The following is a 24,194-nucleotide window of genomic DNA, read 5'->3' as shown; positions in this document are numbered from 1 at the left end:
AAATTTATTAACAGGGAGGACAGGACCAGGCTGGATAGATATATCTAGTTTGTAAGTTTCTAAAATAACTTCTTACATTTGTTCCATATAGTAGCCTGGTTCAGTGGCTGAGACCCTGACCTTGTTGATCAGAAAGGTTGGCAGTTCCGCGGTTTGAATCCCTAGTATACTTCTGCATGATCAGGGGGTTGGATTAGATGACCTCAAAGGTCCCTTCCAACTCGGTTACTGTTAAAAGCTATGGATTTTGATGCATTGCTGCAATAAAAAAATCTATTTTACAGACTTTATATTATTTTTGTAATCTTGTTATCCTTGCTTTCATTTTGTTTCATTGGTGGTTGTCTCTATGGACACAATACAGACCTGGCACTATATCAATCAATATTTTGATCTAAATATTTTTGTATTGTGCATTCCTGAGATTACTTTGATTCGTGGACCATAATCCAAACCAGGGTTCAGGTAAGCATATCCTAAGCAAACACCATATATACCAATGTTTTCAACCGGAGCAACTTTTAAGATATGAGGACTTCAATCCCCAGAATTCCCTCAACCAGTATGCTAGATGGAGGAATTCTGGGAGTTGAAGTCAGTATGTCTTAAAGTTGTTGGGTTGAGAAACACTACCCTATACTGCAAGATACGAGTTGTGAAGGCAATCCTAGGCGGAGAGACTTCCAGAAATCAAACCCAGCGGCAGAAACTACCAAGCCAATGCTTTGAAAAGCGGAGAGCGATTGCAAGCAAAACGCCCACTCTCTCTCAGGGCTGAAGTTTTCAATTGAGAAGGATGACGTAAAGAGAAGTGTGCCCTATGCGCATGCGTAGCTCATGCTGACCGCTGAAGAACCGCCCCAGATGAATTCATCCGCTTAGAGATCAGTCAGACCCGCCCTGAAAGCGCATGCGCACTTGAAGTTAGGCGTGCTGGCGGCGGCGTGCGCTGGACCCGCCTTTTCCTCAGCCGCCTGTCCAAGATGGCGGAATACGATCTGACTAACCGGATAGCGCATTTCTTGGACCGGCACCTCGTTTTTCCGCTCCTCGAGTTCCTCTCCGTAAAAGGGGTGAGTGAGGCGACTCTCCAATCCACAACCTTCTGGGATTCGGGCCCAAATCTCCCCGGGAGTCTCGTCAAAGGCGGCCAGGCCCGGGAAAGCCTGCGCCGCCCCTCTGTGAGGCGCGGGGTTTAGTGAGGACGGTTGCTCTGTGCGTGGCGAGATAGCCGAGCGTCGCGTGTGAGGAAACCCCCAACTGTGACTTTTCCCAAGCCACATTTGTAGATTTAATACTTGGACTTGTTCTCAAGAGCTGGCTGGGCACACATCTAGGACGTTCTGCAATGCCGGTATTGGGGATGGGAGACCACCATGAAATCCCAAACCCATGAGGGTGAAAAGCAGCTGTTTTTCTTTCTCTCCCAATCGATTATGTTTGTATAGGCGTCAAGGAAGCGAAGGCAGTAAAACAAACCTGTTGTCGATTAAGAGGTTTCTTTTGACATCTTGGAGCCATATCTGTAAATAATGGAAAGTGAGGGTTTTTAAAGTGTTAGAAAAGGACCGACTTGAGATCATCTCCTTCTGTGTAATGTGGAAGAAAAACTCCCCGCATTCCAAATTTATTTATTTAGAACATCTATATTGCCGCCTATGGCTCAAGGCAGTTTACAAGGATATAAGGATAAATATTCTATTTTACTTAAATAGAATAGTAAAGCATCTCCTAGTGCAGAAGAGTCCTCTGGGTCATAGGCCTTAAACGTGGTTCTGAGGGTATTTATAACGGTTGTGCTGAAACGCTGTTAATTTTAGGTGATATAAGGTGCCAAAATTATTGCAGTGTTAGTCTGAATAGCTGACCACAATCTGAAGTTTTTTGAAGTTAAATGCATTAATTTCAAGTGTGCCTTTTATAAATTGACTTTTATACATAGTTTCCGGTGAATTTTGACAGAAAAGCAATCTAAAACTAAGGAGAAATGTCTTAACTGTGAGATCAATTAAAGAGTGGCCTGCAGAGGTTGTGGATACCCCATCAATGGAAACTTTTAAGAAGAGACTGGACAGTCACTTGTCTGAAATAGTCCTGCTCAAGCAGGGGGTTGGACTACAAGATTTCCAGGGCCTCTTCCAACTCTGTTATTCTGTGTTAGCTGGCACTATAACTAGTGGGTTAAGAAATTGTTTCAATGAATAGGAAAATTTTCAGTTTGAATAATTAGATAATGTTAGATTAGAGCAGCAGAGTTTTGGATTTACTTCCAAAAGATACTTTGGAGTATCCGTAAAAACTGATTCGTCTAGTAGTTAAGGCACTTAATCACTATCCAGGTTAGAAACCAGGATGCTCTGAGTTCTAGTCCCACTTTAGGCATGAAAGCCAGCTGGGTAATCTTGGGCCAGTCACTCTCAGCCCAATCTACTTCACTGGATTGTTTTTGTGGGGGAAATAGGAGGAGGAAGGAATATTATGTATGTTTGCCACTTTATATAGCAGTAAAGGTGGTATAAAATTTAATAAAATGTCTGCAACTCTTTAAAGCATCTATTTCATCATCACAGGGAAAGACATGACTGCTTTAAAAAAGTTAGGGCCAGGGGCTGTGTTTGTGTCTAAGCATACTCATTTTTGGAGAGTTGGAGCTGCTATAGTGCTGTGATAAAAAAAAACTGCTATCCTATTATTTTGGTATCCTAATTCACTGTTATACTGGATTTGCAATTATTAGAGTACTGTAATAGCTATGCAAATCTTAGAACACTAAAACTATCAGACTATCAATCACAATAAAGTTGTTGAGTTTCCATCTTCAGTTAAGACTTTTATCAAAGATTCATGTAATATGTCAAATAAATCTAATGCACATTCCATTCTGAGTTATTTATATTAAACTGAAATATTTTATTGTTAATATAATACGCTATCAGCTGCTTTTTTTGTATTGATACATCTATGTGTAAATTTAATGCAAACACAGAAATATAAGAAATTGTGTTTAGAAACATAACTACATATGGAATTACTTGTGAATCACTGCAAAAGAAGTTTCCTATAATTCTTACAGGTTTTAGACATTACTTAACCAAAGGCATATATAATGAAATAGCCCTTTCCCCTGCAGTTGTGAATTTCCAGTGTGAGGCCATTACAGCTTTCTTTCTCTAGTCTGAGAGCCAATATAAGGAAGATATATACTAATAAATTGTAATGTTCTCTAACTTCATCCACCAAAATATGATTAGCACTTGTTTTTGAATACACCTTCAATATGTGTTTAATTGAAACTATAGATTACATGTGATATGGTAATATATTAAACGTATATATGTCTCAACAATTCTGGGAGGTTCATAACTATCAAAAAAATTGTACAATAAAGTCAATTTTAAAAAGATAAAAGATGGCAAGCATGATAAAGTGAGAGGACTTTACATTTTGAAAGTTACTTTGATAAAAAAGCAATCATAATGACTTGAAACTAGCAAGTTAAACTGAAACATGAAGCTAATTGCTCAGGTGTCTTGATTTCTAAGAATAAGATTAGAGAAATTTGCAAATCATGCCAGCTAGTTAACTCATAGGACTGTAATTGCATGTGGTACGAGTTCTGTAGTAAAAGTTTTTAATAATTGGCAGAGCCCAGTTTTACTAATCTCAGATGTTGCTTCCTTATGTAATGTGATAGGGATGCACATACACTAACACTAGCAGCATTGTGACATCAATACAAGCCCTGTTTCTTTTTTACTTGAGTCAAATGTTGTATACATGCCCCAAAGACATGTATGTAAGGGGGTAGACCTTGTGATATTGCTTTCAGCATTCTGACAGAAGCTGTGGATACTGAGAATGATGAACTTGAGATCAGCAGATATATAAATTGAAATAATAAAAATTAAAGAAAACTGGCTAAATCCAGTGTTAAATTAATGCATTTTGTTTGCTCTGTGTGATTTCTAATTTCTCAATTTCTCAAGTCTTTAATAAACTGTTTACCTGGTTGACTGTGAAACTCCTTGGACAAAAGGTTACAAAGCTAAAGAATGATGTGACTGAAATTGAAAGAAAACCTAAAATTAAAAGAAAACATAGATATTCTTTCACATGTATATTTTTTCAGATATACAATGAAAAGGAACTACTACAAGGAAAACTGGATCTTCTTGATGACACCAACATGGTGGACTTTGCTATGGATGTCTACAGAAATCTTTACTCTGATGATATTCCACAGGGTACGTGATTTGGTTTTAAACAGAACTATTGCATAATCTGTAATCAATCTTCACAATTAAAAGCAATGAAATCTTATAGTAAGTTCAAATTAAAAGGTGTAGAAGAAATATTCTATACATGTTCCATTCTATAAATTTTATTTATGTATTCATCTGCATTTACATAATCTCTGTGTAGCTCCAGTTGGGTACAAGTAATCCTTGATTTACCACCACCAGTTTCTGCTAATGCTAGAAGAACTTTAAAAAATTTTTGGCTCAGTCTCTCATATTGTGGTAATTCACAGTTAACAAGCAAAGTTTTCAAATTGTGGTGTCCTTTAAAAGGAAATACAATAATAGTTCTTTTCTTGAAAAGAGTTGTCGCATTTTACCAAGCCTAAAATAGTAATGAAGTTAAATCAAGCTTGTATTCAGTGTATCAGATTGGATGTTAAATGGTAATTTACACCTATAATTATAAAATTTATACATTTATACGTTTAGTAAAGTATGTCCAATTAAAAGTAGTTGCAAATGATGGAATACATCAGCTGAGGTGGCACAGTGGTTAGAATGCATTACTGCAAGCTACTTCTGCTGACTGCTGCAATTTGGCAGTTCGAATCTCACCAGGCTCAAGGTTGACTCAGCCTTCCATCCTTCCAGGGTGGGTAAAATGAGGACCCAAATTGTTGGGGGCAACATGCTAACTCTGTAAACTGCTTAGAGAGGGCTGTAAAGCACTGTAAAGGATATATAAATCTGCTATTGCTACATAGTATATACGTATGCATGTAATCAGAGTTTCTGAGCATAGATCATTCACTATATTTTTTATTCAGCCTTACGTGAGAAGAGAAACACAGTAGTTGCACAGCTACAGTTGCTTCAGGAAGAAATGGATCCAATTGTTAAGATGTTTGAAGACAAAGAAACCACACTTCAAATGCAGTCCACCAGGTAGTATTTCTACATGTCATTTTCTTGTGTTATACATATCATAAAATGCTTCAAAATGTTAAAGCTTTTTTCTGTGGGTAAGCAAAGTAAGTGGCACTTAATTGAGGAAGGCTCATTAGTATATATGGTTAAAGCTTTAGATGGGTGTCAAGCTCACGAGCAGGTGTCACATGCTGGCCACCCCCACCCCAGTTTAGCGAAAGGGGAAAAAGTTGCAATATGTCACGTGATGACAATGTGATGCTGCGCGTTTGACACCCCTGCTTTAGATTAAATTTAAATTTAGACAGCTACCTTGGCGTAGTGATTAGGGTGCTGGCCTAGAAATCAGAAAACTGAGTTCTAGTTTTGCTTTAGGCATGAAAGCTGGCTGGGTGACTTTGGGTCAATCAGTCAGTCTGCTTCTCAGCCCAACCCATCTGACACTCTGCTTCTGGAGAAAAAGTGGAGGAACAAGGAGGACTAGGCATTTTTGCCAACTTGAGTTATTTATAGAGTAATAAAGAAGGACTAAAAATCAAATCGCTAAAATATTTCTGATTAGAAATAAAATAGGAAATAATTCTTAGCAGATATTATTTAAATTACGGGGCTTATTTAAAGATACACAAGCAATGAAACTATAAGCTGGTATCTTTCTGTTCTCCCTTAAGAGGAAGTAGCTAAGATGAATGCCACATAAAATGTTAAATATTCTTTCAGGAAAATAAAAAGGGGAAAAGATTAAATGGAAAGGTGGTTCCCATGGTGCTGTTTCTCAGTTGCAAGCATATGGGGTTTTTTTGTTCAGAAGAAAGCCAGGAGAGATAGCAAATAGTATTGACATTTTCCTATTCCCTGTGCATTACCTTATTATCCAACTTGATTACATGCTGTCAAAATATGATTAATTGTGATTTGTTGCCTGGTCAGTTCATCATAGTTAAGTGTTAAGCAAGGCCACACTTATCGTTGCTTTAAAGGAATAGATTCATTATCCATAAAAGGTTGTGTTGAATGAATTAACTATTAGAAACACATTTTATTTATTGTTAAATATTCATATCATAGCCAATGATAGCATCATTATTGATTTTTATTTATTACAGGGATGGTCGGGTGCTATTTGACTACTTAGCTGAGAAGCATGGAGTATGTATTTACTATTAAATCTGTAAAACTAAGTTAAACTTTTATTTTTGCCTTGCTCTGTAAATGCACCTTGTGAATCACACTTAACAAAAAATGAACAACTTACATTTGATTTATAATACTGATATTAAACATTCCTATCATTGTGATTACTTGTTATAAATTTAAATTTTATAATTTGGAAATTAAATTATTTTTGATATGACATAATAATGACTAATAATTCTAAATTATGGTTAGAAAGTATTGGAATAATTACTTTCTGCACAGGCTGTGGCACTAATTAGTATTCTGAAATAAAATAAAAGTAAAAATAAAATAAGAATACAAAATAAAGAAACAAATACCTGTCTTCCATTCCCAAGGTAATCTTCTAAATGTCTCATTAATCCACTTTATTGAGTTAAGGTATTCAGGATTATTCTTGCAAATCCTTTAAACTCGGTGGTAAACCACTTTCCAGGCAGCTTTTTTAAAGACTGCAATTTTCAAAAAATACAGGCAGCCTGTTTGAATTCACTTCAAACATTAGTAAGTAAGGATAAGTAGGTAAAACAAAATAAGACACCCTCTTCCAATAACAGAGCATGGATAATTCCCAAATTGAATTATTACTCTAATGTACTGTGCTCTGTTTTCATCCATTTTGAACCAAACAAGGAAAGCTATCTGTCGAAGTAAGAGACTTGGGAGCCTATTGGTTTTAATGCAGGAAAACTTAGCATTGTTTAGTTCATTTTAAGGAAAATAAATTAGATCCCAGCCTAGTTGTTTCACAGAGTTCTTTTTTGCTGACCAAATGACTGATTGTAAGTGTAGTTATGTCTCATTCTGGGCTTTACATAGTTAAAGCTCATTTCTAAACTTGGTAAATTACTGTCATTTTAGTATTCCAGTATGTGGCCTAAATATGCAGCTTAAGATGATTGGCCATGTTAGACATAAGAGAAGTATAACAATTTTAAACATTTATCTCTGTTAAAAATCAAGTTGAATAAATTATACGTATATTTGGGAGAATCTAGGTAGTACATTCATAGTGACACAGACTCCGTACAGATAGTGCTGGACTTATACCCAAATTTGGGCCTGGAATTTCAGTTCCTAAATGATGTGGTCATTAAGCGAGTCAAATCCCCAGACCATTAAGCGAATCCAGCTTCCCAATTGACTTTGCTTTTCAGAAGCTGGCTGAAACAGTTAAAAATTGTGACCACATGACTGCAAGACACTGCAACTATGATAAATTCAAGTCAGTTGCCAAGTGCCCAAATTAATATCACATGATCACAGTAGTAGCGTGATGGTTGTAATTTCAAGGACCAGTCATAAGTCATTTTTTCTGAGGCTGTCAAAATGAACTGTCCTTCAATAGTTTTAAGTCAGGAACCACCTATAATAGGTTTCTGTGTTTAGCCTGAAGTAACAGGACAATGTGATGTGAACATGTTATTATGGTTTTGCCATTGTGTGGCTTTGTATTTGGGGTTTTATTCCTATAAGCCACCTGGAATCACCATGAAGAAGTTGGTGGTCATAAAATTTTCTAAACAAGCAAATATCCAATTATAAATTTTCAAATAAATTTTCAACCTTAAGTATTAACTTTTTATTGATATTGTTTATTTTCTATGTTTTTCAGTTCAGGCAAGAATATCTAGATAGTCTTTATAGATTCGCAAAATTCCAGTATAAATGTGGTAATTATACAGCAGCATCAGAATATCTATACTTGTTTAGAGTATTGGTAAGTATCTTTTTATTATACTTTTAAATTATTGTCCAACTTTTAACTAGACCTTCTAGGCAGTGGGTGTATAATACATTGCACTTTAATTTAGGGGATATTTCATATGGAGAGTCTCCATTTTTGAGAGGATATTGTCATTTTATATATAACAGTTTTTATTTCATTTTCTTATTTTTCTAAACACTTAAAAGTACAATTCATAACATCATTAAATCCAAATGTTTGTCTGGTACTTTTACCTCCTGAGAACTATAGTAGCATGTTAAAGTCTGCATGTTTAATTCTTAAGAGCAGTCTGGAAAGGTTGTATTTCTGACTTGCCTGGATAGAAATGTTACATTTGTTTTAAATGGGACAATTTCTATAGTTAACTAAAATGTTAAGTTTGAGGAAGCTTGATGGCTATTTTTAAATTTTCTTGTTATATGTTGTTCTTGAACAAATGTATCTGAGGTTGCTAAAAATCAACACTGACTTGATAGCTCATAATCAGTATAAATTAATTACCAAATACATAAACCTAAGGGTTGTGCATGTTTCCATTTGATTCCAAAAAATGTTTCAAAGGATTGTGTGATATCAGACAAAGGTGACATCATGTTGAGTTAAATCAGAAGCACTGCACAGCCTCAATAAGCAACTATGCAAATGACAAATATCAGTTATGTGTGCTTATTATATCTGTTCTTGAGGAATATCTCTAGATTGCTTGATACATTTTGTTCAGTGATTGTATGTATAACAAAATTTGGTTTAAATAATGTGGCAATCCCAGTGGTGATGTTCCTTTCCTAGAGGAACCTATCTACTTCTAGCAATGTCCATGTTTCCCCCCCCCCACCTCAGAAATGCCAACTTTCTGACTTGCAAATAACTATGATTTTTAATCTCATGAAGAAAACTAAAAACTCAAGTGTCCATAGTGTGGATTTAGAAATGAGGGTTATTGATTTATTTCTGATATTTCTGATTTTCATTTGTTTACTTGCTGAGATTTTAGTACAGTAAACTCTCAAGTTTACTGCAGTACCAAATATGGAGGTATGCCAAAAGAGCATACCATTAGAGGTCTGGTAATTTTATGGTGGGAAAAATAGCATTATGTACGTGCATTTAAATGGGGATGGACAGATGGTTAACCTCGTACATGATTCCATTAAAGCAGCAGTTTCCAACTGGGGGTGCTCACATCCCCTGGGAGTGTGAGATGATAGTTCAGAGGGTGCAAAAACTTGGGTTTAGAAGTTTCAAAATTATAGTGTATATGCATAATTATATGCATATAATTATTTACTTTTGTAAGGGGTGTGAGGACATATCAAAAGCGTTCTAAGGGTGTGGGGTATAGAAAAGGTTGGGAACCCCTGCACTAAAGAATAGAAGGTTCCACTACTATAAAGTTTATGAAGTGGATCTATATCAAATTTTATTTTTTTTGATGTCTATGGGTACAATATTTAGTCTATTGAACTGAAGAAAGGTATAGCTGCTTTTGTTCAAATATTAACAGTTTATGAAAAATGCTGCTTAGGATAGGTTTAAGCATTGAGTTTTTCTCTTTATTATTTCATTTCACATCAGTATTATTTGATTTAATAACCATCTAGTAAACTCGGAAGTTTTATATGCATTTCCTTATTCCAAGACATATTATTTATAGGATAACATGGAAGCTGCATGCTTTTTTCAAGTATTTTTTAAAGTTGTAGAAAATGTAAGAATTGCTCAGAAATGACCAGAAGTGAAAAGTATACTTTCTGAATGATGTGGCCTTAAACTTTGTTTTGTTGCCTTTATTCAAAATGACAGGAAAGAAGAAACATAAGTAGAATATTACAAGTGCCATTATATGACATCTTGGTTTAAAATTTATAATGATCCAATCAGTTAAACAGTTAGTGGCCTGTTTTCCCGTCTAGATTTTCTTCATTCTGATTAGGAAATATTTTTCAGTAGAGTTGAGGTTTTACTAGTTAAGCTTTAAACCCTTTTAAATTAGTGTGTGAAACCCCAAACTACACTGAAGTATTGTTAATGAAAAGATCATTATTGCTTGAATTGAAAATCCTGTGCAGAAGCTGTGGTTGCCAATTCTCCAGGCTTTCCTATTGTTTTAATCTCCAGCTGAATCTCCTTGGAAATGCCTACTGCTGATTGTTTCCTTGAAAATCAAAACTGATTTACTAAATGAAACACAGCCCATTTTCCCAAAATCGTGGAGCAAATATGTCAATGGCATATTCTCTCTCTGCTGGTGCCAGCAAGTCTCTAATCAAAATGTTTGACCTAGAGAAATATTAAATTATTGTGGTTATTGTAATCGGATTCACTTATTTAAAACAGGTTCCATCAACAGATAGAAATGCTTTGAGCTCTCTCTGGGGAAAGCTGGCATCTGGAATTCTGATGCAGGACTGGGATGCTGCCATGGAAGACCTTACAAGGTTGAAAGAGACAATTGATAATAGTGTGAGTTTGTTTTTGTTTGCTTCACCACATGATAAAGATGGGGGAAGATACCTACTGGATGTTGACATATTTAATACCAGTTCATGTTTCCCTCAGATTTATTTTTATGACTATGCTTTTCAAAGTCTGTCTCAGAGAATATTTTCAAGTTTTTTGCATGCCTGGAAAATGAGCTCAGTTAGTTAATTATTGATGACCTAATCTTAACTGAAAGAATATTGGAGTCCCTCTTTCAAAATTTCAGGACTAGCTCAAGTAGTTAATTACCAGGAGGGTCCAAAAGTGTGAAAAAAATATGCAGCACTTTCTATTCCCATATTGCTGTTGTACTTAGAACAATATTAGAATTTTTTTATCTCCATGGAGAAGCATCCCAAAATGCATAGTATAGGTAATAAACTGCTGTTCTAGGTGGAAATAGAAGGAAGATAGTGCCGGAAAAGAGTTAATAATATATTAACAATATATAAATTCAATTGTATCTTTCAAGATAGAAAAGTTTTTTGGAGTTGAACAGGCAAGGAGCAAGGAGAATGAGTAGGTCATATAGGATAAAGAATAGAAACAGGATAAAACATTTATGTTATCTTTAATATGTGATCTTATCCTTTTCCACTTTCAGAATAGATTATAAATTGTAATCTGGTTATATAAATCAGAACATATTTCATGGTTGTCTACCTATTCTTTTTTGGATGTGTTAAACAAAAAGAATGAATAAATTTTAAAATTTCAGGTACTTTGACAAGTTATAAAACATATTTTTCAAGGTAAGGGTAGAATATAACAATCCTTTAAAAATGAAACATTTTCCTTTTTAAAAAAAGTTAAACTTAATGCCTAGGAACATAGAATACGAAGTTATTTTAGTTTAAATCAAAGATTTGGGCTATTTTTGGTGGATCTACATTGTTAAAGATGCCAACTGAACTTTGTTTTCCTTACTGATCTAGCTTTTTAAATATTACTTGTAGGTATGTATAGTATATGTTTTTATATGAATTCCAGGGTTGTTTTGTAATGAAATAATTGCACTTCATTAAAGTTTTTGAATTTGTTTCAGCACTGTAACCAAGCCTTCAGTAAATTTTTCTCCCATTTCTGCTGTATATTTCCCTGACGACAGTACTATCCCTAGTAGTGTATTCTGTATCTTTCTACACTCTGGCACTCTGCTTTTTTAATCCAGGCTGACTATTTCTGCATTGCAAACAGCCCAGGCATTAGCACCAGAAATTTAATATTCTCTATCATTATCTTTGTTATACCTCACCAGTGATAGAATGCAGAAAGATGTTATTGATTTTTTTCTTGGCACTGAGGATGCTGATACAATCTGTAACATATTTCTGGAAAATTTCTCAGTGTTCTTGATAAAATCCTCTTTATAAAAAAAACTGCCAGAGAAACAAACCAAAATAGCCTGAAATTAAGTACTTCTGGGAGCAGAAGACATGTGTTAAAGGTGAAAATAGATGCTATTTGCCTTCCAGAGGCATCTCCCATTTCAAATGTTAATGTTTTTGGTGATGTGGGAGCTACGCAAAGGCAACACTATCTAAAATCTATCATTTTATTACCAAATTTCAGCAGTGCAAGTTATAGCTACAAATGGAGTCATGCAAAGTCACATTTATGACTTGTTTGCTCCTGCAACAACTAATGGAAAAACTGGCACTTGCAGTGGCTACTTAGTATTGGTTAATTTATAAATTTGTACGGCAACCCATCTCATATATATGACTCTGGGCAGCTAACTGTAAAAATAAGATAAAAACAGTAAAAACAAATCAAAAATTTAAAAACATCAATAGCATAACATAGTCGCCAAGAACATATCATATAAACCACTTATTCATATTTGCATAATCACAGTCTGTGTGGGAAACCCAAGTTTTTAATGCCATGTGAAAGATCAGCAGGGTAAGGGAAGTCTAATCTCAAGGCAACTCTCTTGTGGAAGGCCCCAGAACATGTATTTCCTGCCAGATATAACAGGATAGGTAGACACACACGCAACTAAGTCAGTCAATGAGGACTATTTGGGCTCTGAAACAGTATTTGCCATGTGAGCTACAAGGAGATAGGAAGGAGTCTGGTTTAGCTGAGAACTGAAAGTGAAACTGCTTGTATTTTGCTTGCGTTTACTGTTACCTTGGAAAACCGGCTTTTGGTATTGTATTGTATATTATTATTATTTTGAATCCTGCTGAATCAGTTACTTGAGTGTTCTTTCTGAATGTGATTGTTGCTGCAAACTCTAATCAGCCAGGTCAGCTTCAGCACTTACTGCAGCCTGATTCAGCATAGCAGAATAAGGAGGTAGCAAGTTGTACAACTAATCTGTTGCAGCCATCTTAGTGAAAGGAATTCAAAACTGATGTTTTTCTATCATAATTTGAAATGGAGTAAGAAACAAGCTAAAACTTTAATGATCAATGGGGGAAAAGATGTTCTTTACTGGTTCTCTGCACCAATGTGGAAGAATTGCGAGCTAGGCTTGTGAAGGCCTAGCTTGGAATCATTGATCATGATATGCCCCCAAACCCATGAAGCCTTATTTGGTCATTCTCAGGGAAAGGCAAGCAGTTGTAACATAGGTGATAAACAATATAGTTACAGTCTGAGGCTATTCATGAGTGATTCTGATTGCTTGGGCCTGACAGTCATCTCAGCTGTTTCTCAGAAGCAGCTTTTCTGAACATTGGGGTATATTCTTGAACAGTATGGGATCAATCATAGGGAACTGTTAAAAGTGAATATTTTCACTTAAGAGACATTTATTTGAATCCTTAGCTTCCCAACCTGAAAATACAACAAGCTTTAATAGGTAAATAATTCTAATTTTATAAATCTCTTTTTCAGTCTGTCAGCTCTCCGCTCCAGGCTCTTCAGCAGAGAACATGGCTCATTCACTGGTCCCTCTTTGTTTTCTTCAACCATATTAAAGGCAGAGATAACATCATCGATCTCTTCCTCTATCAGCCTCAGTGAGTTGTGTTGAACATACCAGACAACATGGATACAGACAGTTATTGCACATCTGAGCATATTAAAGATTTAATCAGAATATTTAAAAGTTACTTGTATCTTTTTCAGATTGTTCAAATCATGCAGGAGAAAAGTTTTTGGCTAAATAATTTTCCATACATTTAGTTCTTAAGTCTGAAGTTCAGTTCAAAGTGTTATAGAGTAACCAGTGTTCTTCCGAAAGTTGTAATAGGGGAGCATGTAAAGAAGAATATTCATTTACAACATTTGATTTGATTATGGTATATTCGTGCAGTAAAATGTGCTATATTATAAGATGTGCATAGTTTCAAAATAATTTACATGCGCTTACACGCTCCTCTCTGCTAATCATAAAGCATTTCTTCTTTTCTGGCTATTGACTCCTAGAAAAGCTGTTGATGTTATAAAGGAGGTGACTCAATACAACTCTTAAACCAGGCACAATTTTTTCAGGCTCCTTTAGAAGCCTGGAAAAAGTTTAATGAATAACAGATATGTACTATGTTGGGCAATTCCAAAGAGGTATTTCTGAATCACTTTTACAGCATTTTGTATAAACCTGTGGACAGGATTTATTTTTTTAAAGAAGAGAATAGATTTTTTTTTATTTTAAAAAAATTTAACATTAGTTTAGTATTGGGTACATACATGTTTAATGTCTCCTACTGGAGGGATCTTTAGTAATGGCAATCCAAGGGAATTTCCAAGAGGTGCACAAAATTCAGTTTTGGGCCAAAGGGTTGTCTATAGCACTTCTATAAAATGATTTGTTCTCTTCAGTATGTCAGAATGGTTGAGTTTATATAACATATTATGCCAAAACAAAACAAACTTACCATATTTTTGGAGTATAAGACCCACTGGAGTATAAGACGCACCAAGATTTTGAAGAGGCAAATTTAAAAAAAAGTTTTTGCATTCTGCAGACCTCCCAAAAGCGGCCCGTTTTTCGCGAAAACTGGCCTGTTTTTTTCTCTCAAAAATGGCATGCATAGCCTTTAGGAGACTTATAGAGTGCTCCTGGGGGCTGGGGGGGGGATAGAATTGAGCAAAAAAGGCCAGTTTTTCACTCATTTCTGCCCTCTCAGCCCCCAGGACCACTCCGAAAGCCTCCTAAAGGCTATGCATGGCCATTTTGATGAAGGGGGAGGGGTTTGGGGAGGCAAAAAATGCTGTATTCAGTGTATAAGACATACCCAGATTTTCCACCTCTTTTGAGGGAAAAAGGTGCATCTTATACTCCGAAAAATATGGTAATTATTTCTTAGCATAGCAAGGAACTGTTCTAATAGTACTATCAATAATAGTTATAATAGTTCAATAGTAAGGGACACTTATTATTGCTACTATTAATATTAGTAAGGCACTCTGGCTAATGGAAAATTCGTAAATATATGTAGGGTCATCATGAATACAGATTTGACTCAGGAAACAGTTCTTTGTTGATGAGCAGAATTTATTAAATCCATGTCAACTTTGAAAGCTGCTAACAAAGCATTTCATGGATACTTCTTTTAAAAATGGCTGGAACTAACAATTGATCTTTATCTTTTAACTTGAAGCTTTTTTTCAATAATATAGTGCAGGAGTGAGTGAAGGAATATTACAGGTAAAACCTTTTAGTAGCATCTGGTGTAAACATAGAAGATCATTTCTCCTCTGCTTTGGTTACTGAAACTATATTACTTTTAAAGCTATCGATGATTTTAAGGAACACAGGCTATCAATTTCCTTGAAATTGGGTAGTGATGTAAGTGTTTCATGAGGTAATGCACTGATTCACTGCCATTGCACTGTGTTCCAAGGGCATATGATTCATCATAAGTTTTGGCCATTATATCCAACAATATGTATGATTTCATTTCTAGATTCAACTCAATTACCATCCTTCAGATGGTTATAGTAAATTATTATTACTGCATCACAAATATTTGCGTCATTTTTCCACCTGTAACTTTGTTTTGTACAATGGCACTGAGCTCATATTTTATGCCAAAACTAATTGGTGTAATTGGGCATAGGATACTTAAAACCAGTTCTTATTTTGTAGCCTCTGATACTTTGAAGATGTTTGTTAGTGGTTTTGAATGGAAATTCTTTAAAATTATTGCAATCACTGGTTATTTCTGCTGCATTTTAAATTATATTATCATGGGATAAACCTTTAGGACCATAGGCAAAAAATTAAGTTTCATTTCAAGACCAACTTTCTGATCATTACATTAAAAAAATATCTTTCAGGGAATCTCTATTTATTGGTTGCTTGTTTAATCTCTAAATGACCCTTGTTTGGCTATCGTAAATATGTAAATGTTGGGATTTTTCTAGGTTCATAACAAACAATTGCATTCTAAATATTTGCTATCTGACTAAATACTATTCTGTTTATTCAGATATATTAATGCAATTCAGACAATGTGCCCACATATTCTTCGATACCTGACTACTGCTGTGATAACAAACAAAGATGCTAGAAAAAGAAGGCAGGTGTTGAAAGACTTAGTCAAGGTTATTCAGCAGGTAAGGAATGAGTACATTTTTACAATTACTGTGAGTTGCTCAAGATTTGTTTTAAGTTATTTTAACAGAAAATAAAATTTGGAGTTTCTGAGCTAAAGGCAAATAGGTTTTCAGTATATTCTTAAACATTCTTAAACAACCTTTGCATTTACAGCATTTGTATTAAAAGTAATGCATTGGTTTTACTGATCTTCATGTCCTTTGAAAATGCATTTAGGTACATACATTTTAGACAGTTGAACTAAATCAAAAGATGGAAGCCATTTAATGTGTGTGGTGACCATTAAAAAATAAAGCAGCCCCAAGATGCCTTAGAAATTGTAACCTCCAATTGGACCTCTTTTTCTCTGATGAAGTTTTTCTTTGCAACTCTTGTCTTCTCAGCATATTTGAAGAAGAAATGATTTTGGGGTCAAGTCCTAAGTGGAACACCTTTAACACCTTCAGTTAAATTAGCCCTACCTTATTCATAGATGTATTGCGTGGCAAATGATGGGTGTTTTGATCAAATATATCAAGAGGGACAATTAGGTTACAAAAGATTAATCTGCCACATTTTAATAGTAAGCAATGCTGTATGATGATAAAGAAGAGAAGTATTAATATATTTCAGTGACTCTGGGCAGTTTGCAAATTTCAAAACAAGTAACAGTACAAAAACAGAAAACAAAAGTAGAGGTCTTTTTTTCTGTCTAACTTGAACATAAAATGTTTTCTTGATACCAGATCATTCTTTAAATATATCAGAAGTTAAGTAAGTGATCTTAGGAAGAAAGACCACTGCAAAATAATCATTTTATTCATTTACTTACTTAATATACAACAGTATAAAAAATCATGGAACAAGGCATTGAAAAACCACTTTGGTATGGTTTCCAGGAAACATACTTAGAAGAAAAGTTCACAAAGTCACCAGACTTAAACAATTCAATTCATTATAAAGATAACCCAGAATCATGAATTTGAGATGGGCGACCATATAAATGGAAATAATGAATAAGTAATATATTTGAAGAAGAAAGTTAATTTAAAATATGCAATCTTAATTGAGGAAAGATGTATAATTTAAAGAGCATAACTATAATTAAAGCTGTATAGATAATGCAAGCATTTGTGTGTGAAGAATTCATAGCAAGCCCCTCTATAAATGTTTGTAAGGACATTGATTCATATTTAAGGTAACTTGTCAAATTGCAATTTTATCTTAGTAGTTTACAACTGATTTGCTTGTGCTGTTCTAACTTGTTTTGCTATACATCATATGGACATTGAGTAGTTACACATGTACTTACTATATTGTACAATTACTCTTAAAATATGCAGGAATCTTACACCTACAAGGATCCAATTACTGAATTTGTAGAATGTTTGTATGTGAACGTTGACTTTGATGGGGCTCAAAAAAAACTGAGAGAATGTGAATTGGTAAGAATCTTTTAAAAAATAATTAACCTTTAAAAACCAGTAAATATTCACTAGTTATATTTGTCTGGACATAGATGCATATAAAATGGGAGATTTTAAAAGATGATTTACAAAATGTATCTGGTAACAAAGCACATAATCTTAAATGGTATTAAGAATTTAATCTTAAATTCTGAAGTTAAGTCAATAGCTGTTTTTACTTGAGGTTAATTCAATATGCTTATAGTGTTAAATTGCTTTATCCAAGACTATGTGGATATATATATCTGAAGCTCTGTAGTATAATGCTTCAGACTCCTTTTCCAGAAGCCAAGAAGAACATGTTGCAGTATGGCTTGATTACCATATAGAATTCATTTTAAGTTTTGCATCTTTGAGGCACATTGCCATTTAAAGGAGATGCTTGCTTGCAAGTAATTTGTGTAATCTTGACTTCCCCCACTGCTCTGCCAATGTCTGAAAATATATTATGTCTTAACAGGTTCTTGTGAATGACTTCTTTTTGGTGGCCTGCCTTGAAGACTTCATTGAGAATGCACGACTCTTTGTGTTTGAGACTTTCTGTCGGATACACCAGTGTATCAGCATAAAGTAAGGGGATGTTAATATCTAATATCAGATAAATATTTTGGAGATACTTAATTAGTAACTGAATTACCAAAAAGGAAGAATCTGCATACTCAATCAGATGGTTGTAGTTTAAAAAATATATAATTTATGTTTTTTTAATATGTGATCTAAACTTTAAATTCCACGTAGCTTATTGCTATCTGGCAGAAATAGTGCATTTTCCCTCAGGTACCAAATATTGTGGAATCCTGCATTCCTGTATAGCAAATAAAAGAGAAAATTGTGAAAGCAAGAACGTTCTTTGAACACAAGTATCATAGTTACAATGAAAATATACACATAAGATCAGTCCCTGCAGCATTTCTTTTGAGTTGTGATTGTAACAGACAACACTCTGATTATTTTTATGGGAGGGCAATCTGGTATTCCAGAAATAGTTTAAACTATACACACAAACCTTTTATATTGACCACACTGGCTGGATTGTTCTGACCTGATACCCAAAACATGACAAGCATCATATTGCTATCTTTTGTCCAGAAAGTATTTGGACAAGGGTGACTTACTCATAGGTAAGTGAACAATATAATGGCTTAAATGTAACATATGCAAAAACTAATGAAGATTTTTTATAACTTATACCAAATGTACCATTTTATGATCATTCATCCATTCTGCCCTGAATTAAAAGATCTAATTTGCTACGTTGGTTAAAAACACCGTACATCTGTAGACCTTGAATTTTTGTCCTGCCTTAGGAATAAAGCCAGCTGGGTCATTTGGAGTCAGTCATGTATTCTCATACCAAGGAAGAAAAAAAACTTCCTTGATATGAGAGAGAACAATTATTTCACCAGAAGCAAGAGTACAGATTTTGTAAGCTATTGCCAGAAAGGCAATATGGAACACTTAAATTGAAGGCAGATAGAGATTGCACTGGTAAACTATTGAAGTGGAGATTATAGTGTTGCCTATTGGCCGTGTTACAGATAAAAAACCTTTACTGAAGCCTGGTAGCTAATAAAAGTAAGCTTTATAATTCTCTAATTAATAGAAAACTAAATGAAATTCTAAGAAGTTGCTAGAAAGCCACAGAAATGTCATTTTCATAAATATGTTAATAGGACAACAAATGCTGTTTCTTATTACAAAGAACAAGATATTGGAATAAGTTTAGTCATGAAGTGACATCTTTGTAAATCTGACAACAGTAGTTTAAAGGCTTCTTTTGATATTCTTAGGTCTTAGAACAAGTGATCTGATAAAGCACATGAAAGAGATTTCTAATGCGTTATTGCTTGAATTAATACAAAACCTTCCTTAGAGCAATTATTTCACCAGAAGCAAGATAGACATTCAGCAGATGGGATAAAGTTTTGTGAGATTTTTTAGTTATGTGTTATTTGACTAATGGCTAAAACTGTCCCATCATCCTATTAAAACAAATTCCTTCACTCCTCAGGAATATTTTTTTAAAACCTACATATTTATAAAAATATACTTTTGCATTAGCTGCAGAATTCCAGTGGAGTCTGGGTGACAAGTGTATAGTCTATACCGTGTTTTCATTTTAAGTTTTGCAATTAGAGAGGCTCTTCTTTTCTTTTGACCCCTGAAATAAGTGCTTAGTCTTATTTTCAGGGAGTTCTTATTATTTTTGAGTTTCAGGGAGTGGCGAGTGTGATCACCTCATGGCTGCTGCTGTGTTGCAATATTTTTTGGGAAGGGCTTATTTTAGCGCATGCGCTCAAAAGCCCCATTGGTCTTATTATCCAGGGAAGTCTTATTTTCAGAAAATAGGGTAGGATAACATCTAATTTTGTTTTCACTGAGTATACTATAAGATTCATGAGTTATCCTGGTTTCTCTAATATTGGACTGCCTTAAAATAAATTGAATGGGCAACAAGATACACTTGCTGACTTAGAAAATGATAACTGCTTGCTTTTATGACTACGTTGCTGTTTATTTTTTACAGTTGGCAGAAAAAAATAAGATTATACTGTGGATTTTAAAATATCCTATTAAAGATCTGCAAACAAATAATAACTTTCTTTTACGATACATCTGACAGATCTCTTTTCTTTATGTTACATTTAGAAATTCTAAATTATATTTAAAATGATAATTTAAGTTTTAATCTTTAGACATTCTGGGAAATTCAATTTTGGTACAAGGGAACTTTGCCTTTTCATGTTTCCATTTTCTCTGGTTGATGCTGGGTCAAGATTCAAAACTAAACTGGCAACACTGTAGGAATTATGAAATAGAGTATTTAATTGTTCAGCATAAATCAGTATGATTCCAACCCAGAAATAGCACAAAGATCAAACAAAGAACATGATTCTATTTTTTTTAAATTTCTCTTTTCTCAGTATGTTGGCAGATAAATTAAATATGACACCTGAAGAAGCTGAGCGATGGATTGTGAACTTAATCCGAAATGCAAGGCTAGATGCCAAAATAGATTCCAAATTGGTAGGTTCCATGTAACACTGTAATCTGACTTAAAGTGAATTCTTAAAACTCATTAGCTACTAAAGCGAAACTCAAAGAACTTCTTGTAGTTTCTACTCTCTTTATGTGTATTTGAGTCTAATGATTAGTATATGGTACCATCCTAAGATGAATATGTAGTGAAGGCTTTAAATGATTTAGACAGTACTATGTACTTTGTTTTTTTTTGTAAAAATACATTAGTCTGCATAAAAGATATTAGCCATTAACTATGTATCTCATAGCGTTGTTGCTAAACTTTGGCAACAAAGTGACTATGTTTGGACTATATAGTTTGGTTTGGGGGAAGAAGACTGAAATGGGAGATGATTGCCATGTGAAGACTTCCCATTCCATTCCCAGACTTAATTGAGGAATCAACTAACATTTGAGAAAAAAAATATTGATAAGTACTAGAAACTTTAAGGTACTATGCACTAATTTATGAAGAATAGCTTAGATATTTATTTCTATCCATGAAAATCTATAAACCCTTCAGTTTTGAATGTGATCTCTGCTAAGTATTCAGCTTGTAATACCTCTGTGAAGTATTGTAATATGTTTATGGGATTTCTTTAAGGGCCATGTGGTTATGGGGAACAATGCAGTATCTCCCTATCAACAAGTGATTGAAAAAACCAAAAGCTTGTCATTCCGGAGTCAGATGCTGGCTATGAATATTGAGAAAAAACTAAACCAAGGCAGCAGGGCTGAGGTAAGCAGAAATATAGTGTCTTCTTAAAAAATATTGAATGCAAAGAAGGAAAACAATCTATAAAGAAAAATTTGATCCAATTATCATTCTCAGTAATTCAAAGACACATAACTAGATATTTCAGAAAGGTCACGTGAAGAATTGAACTAAATTAATTTATATAAGCAAAATAAGGAAGATATGTGAAATTAAGAGCCATGAAGTTTAAAAAACAAAAAACTGCACATATACAAAGGAATGTTGTCATTCCTTCTTTTTTACATCTACCTTTCCTTTTTATGGGATTCATAGTTGCCTTTTGGGAAAATATGGTCTTTTCTGATACACAAAGTCAAAATGCTCTGTAGCTGTGCTTACACTAGTTTCATTAATTAGGAATGAAAGACACTGTTTTCTAATTTTTATTTCTTTATTCTTTTTAAAGGCACCTAACTGGGCTACTCAAGATTCCAGCTTTTATTGAAATGTTTCTAAAAGGAAAAGAAAACACCAACTTTCATTTGATAAAGATTTTAATTATGTGCTGTTTTGAAAAGGTGATAATTATGTGAACTTGGCAGTACATATTAATCAGAATAAAACTGGCTACTTTTAATTGGTTGGCTATCTTTAATTGGATTTGTGAAAAGGTTTTATTCAGTTCATCAAAACTAGTGATTTCTTGAAAGCTTAAAAAAACAATTTAAATTTTAAAATTACTTTAATTTCAACTCTGAAAAGCCCCTCGTGTGATATAGATATATGTATATGAATAATAAAGATTCTGAATTTATTGGTTAAAATTGAAAGATTTTATATTCTCAAGAGATAAATTTATTGTGTTTTCTTGCCCCTAGAAACCAAGTATACATATCAGATTATTGAAATTTCATTAAAATACCACAAATAGGAAAAGTCTGTATCCTAAATATTTACAATATCTGCTTTCAGATGGTTTTGTGTAATTAGTCATTACAACTTTAAAAGATCAACAGTTGCACGACAAAGCATTGTTTTTAATGTAGAAATGATAAATCAGTGAGTGTGGTTAGTGAGTGATTAAATATGGAAAAATAAATGGAGATAATTTTTGTCAGTAACCCATAACAAATGGCAACATTATTTAGCCCGCTCTTCTCAGACAGAATAGGGCAAGATTACAGGACAGATGGAATTCATTGAAAGTTTCCATATAGAGGAGCCTGTCTAGGGTGCCAGCAGTGCTTAATGAACAAGCACCAATTTTAATAATTTAATTTTAATAATTTAACAATTTGAATACCAATTTTTCTATCAGCAAAACTTCTACAAAGATTTTGACTGGTAATTTGTAATTTAGTGTTATGACAAAAATGAGGTAAATTTTAGCTCATTAAAGTGTATGCTGTAGATTTCCAAGTCAGTTCCTTCTGTCAGTGTTTGACTGGCTGCATTTATAGTTTCAAATGCACTTCAGAATTACTGTATTTTTTGTTCCATAAGACCCCCCCCCTCCCCAAAGTGGGTGGAAATGTCTGTGCATCTTATGGAGCAAATATGGTGAATAGCAGCTGGGCTGCAGTGGCAGGGTCCTTTTACAATGCTGAGCCCCACCTCTTCTGTCTCTTTTCCGCAGTGCAGAAGTCAATAGGCAGAGCTGGCACATGAGCGGACACCTCTCTGTGGTCCCTTCAGGCTTCAGATTCAGAATATATATATTTTTCCCTCCTCTAAACCTAGGTGCGTCTTATGGTCAGGTGCATCTTATGGAACGAAAAATATGGTAGTTCCTTTAGCAAATATAATGTTCGAATGGTAAATATGCAATTAGCAATCTAAAATCCATTACATGGATAGGTGGGTGTTCATGTACACCAACTCAATATACATAGTTCTAGGCTAAACAGTGTCGTCTAGAGCAGTGTTTCCCAACACTGGTCTAGAGATTCTATTAAAACTTCACAAGAACTGAGCCTGACCTAATAGCCCACAACATTAGCGTCTCATTTTTCTATAGTGAAACATGTTAAAAAACTGGAAATTACTGTCATTTTGAACTGTGCAATAAGATAGCTATTTCTAGATGATTGCTTATTATTCAAGATAATCACCTAAGAAGACTTAACAGGATCTCAGCAATGAATAGTAGTAACAAAAGTGGAAGCACAAAATTAACTCTGAGAAAATTACCGTATATACTCGAGTATAAGCCGACCCGAATATAAGCCGAGGCACCTAATTTTACCCCAAAAAGCTGGAAAAGTTATTGACTCGAGTATAAGCCTAGGGTGGGAAATGCAGCAGCTACGGTAAATTTCAAAAATAAAAAATCAGTGTTATTTGAAACTCAAAGTTATGTTTATTCAAGGGACCCGCTTAATTAAAGTGTTCTATAATATCAGTATGACTTATAATACTGCAAGTCTGCAATATTAAAATACTTGTATAGGGGATCCCCGGGATCCCACGAAGAGATCAAATCACAACCAGTATGCCACCTTCTTGGTATATTGTTTTTATTTTCACTGAGTTTTTAAAAATGAGCATTATTTCACCCTTTTTTTCTTTATGTTTGATTGGTATCTGCAATTTGTGTTAATTCTGTTCATACATATAATATAAATGAAAAACCCAGCTCTCTTAAAAAATATTTTAAGTTCTTTCTGGTGCTCCCTTTTAGAATTGGCCAACTAATATTTCTGTTCGCCCAACTAATGTCAGGCAGAGTTAACTGAAAAAGTAATTTTTCATGAAAGGACATTTTCCTAGGATTTTAATTGTTCTTACTGTCAGATTTCTCCTTATTTCCAGCTTGAGTCTCCTTCTGACAAGTTTCCATTGCTTCTTGTCCTGTCCTCAGGTGCTATTGCTGCCGCCGCCTCCTCCTCCTCCTCCAACAGCACCAGCACATTTGCTGCCCAGCGTTGCGGCTGAGGTGAAGCCGCCAAAGCTCCCGCTGGCG

The 24,194-nt window shown here is 34.4% G+C and overlaps 1 protein-coding gene across 1 annotated transcript; it reads left to right on the top strand.

Moving 5' to 3' along the window:
• The first annotated feature begins 943 nt into the window (after positions 1-943).
• On the top strand, positions 944-21,869 carry EIF3E (eukaryotic translation initiation factor 3 subunit E). Its single transcript, XM_032222720.1, has 13 exons — positions 944-1,073; positions 4,130-4,244; positions 5,069-5,186; positions 6,275-6,317; positions 7,960-8,064; positions 10,411-10,536; positions 13,402-13,526; positions 15,942-16,068; positions 17,392-17,493; positions 17,975-18,084; positions 20,439-20,541; positions 21,140-21,274; positions 21,699-21,869. Exons 1-13 carry the CDS (start codon positions 984-986, stop codon positions 21,735-21,737), a joined length of 1,338 nt encoding a protein of 445 aa, XP_032078611.1. The 5' UTR covers positions 944-983; the 3' UTR covers positions 21,738-21,869.
• The last annotated feature ends 2,325 nt before the right edge of the window (positions 21,870-24,194 follow it).

This window comes from Thamnophis elegans, chromosome 8 (assembly GCF_009769535.1).
Source record: "Thamnophis elegans isolate rThaEle1 chromosome 8, rThaEle1.pri, whole genome shotgun sequence".
NCBI lineage: Eukaryota > Metazoa > Chordata > Lepidosauria > Squamata > Colubridae > Thamnophis > Thamnophis elegans.
The sequence above is the reverse complement of the archived record's forward strand: the minus strand, read 5'-3'. Positions and strand labels throughout refer to the sequence as shown.

Bases quoted from the DNA above. Each gene is read 5' to 3' on its own strand.
- EIF3E (XM_032222720.1), top strand. From the start codon at position 984: ATGGCGGAATACGATCTGACTAACCGGATAGCGCATTTCTTGGACCGG. The intron at 13,527-15,941 runs GTGAGTTGTGTT...CTGTTTATTCAG, and splicing joins CTCTTCCTCTATCAGCCTCA to ATATATTAATGCAATTCAGA. The intron at 18,085-20,438 runs GTAAGGGGATGT...CTCTTTTCTCAG, and splicing joins CACCAGTGTATCAGCATAAA to TATGTTGGCAGATAAATTAA.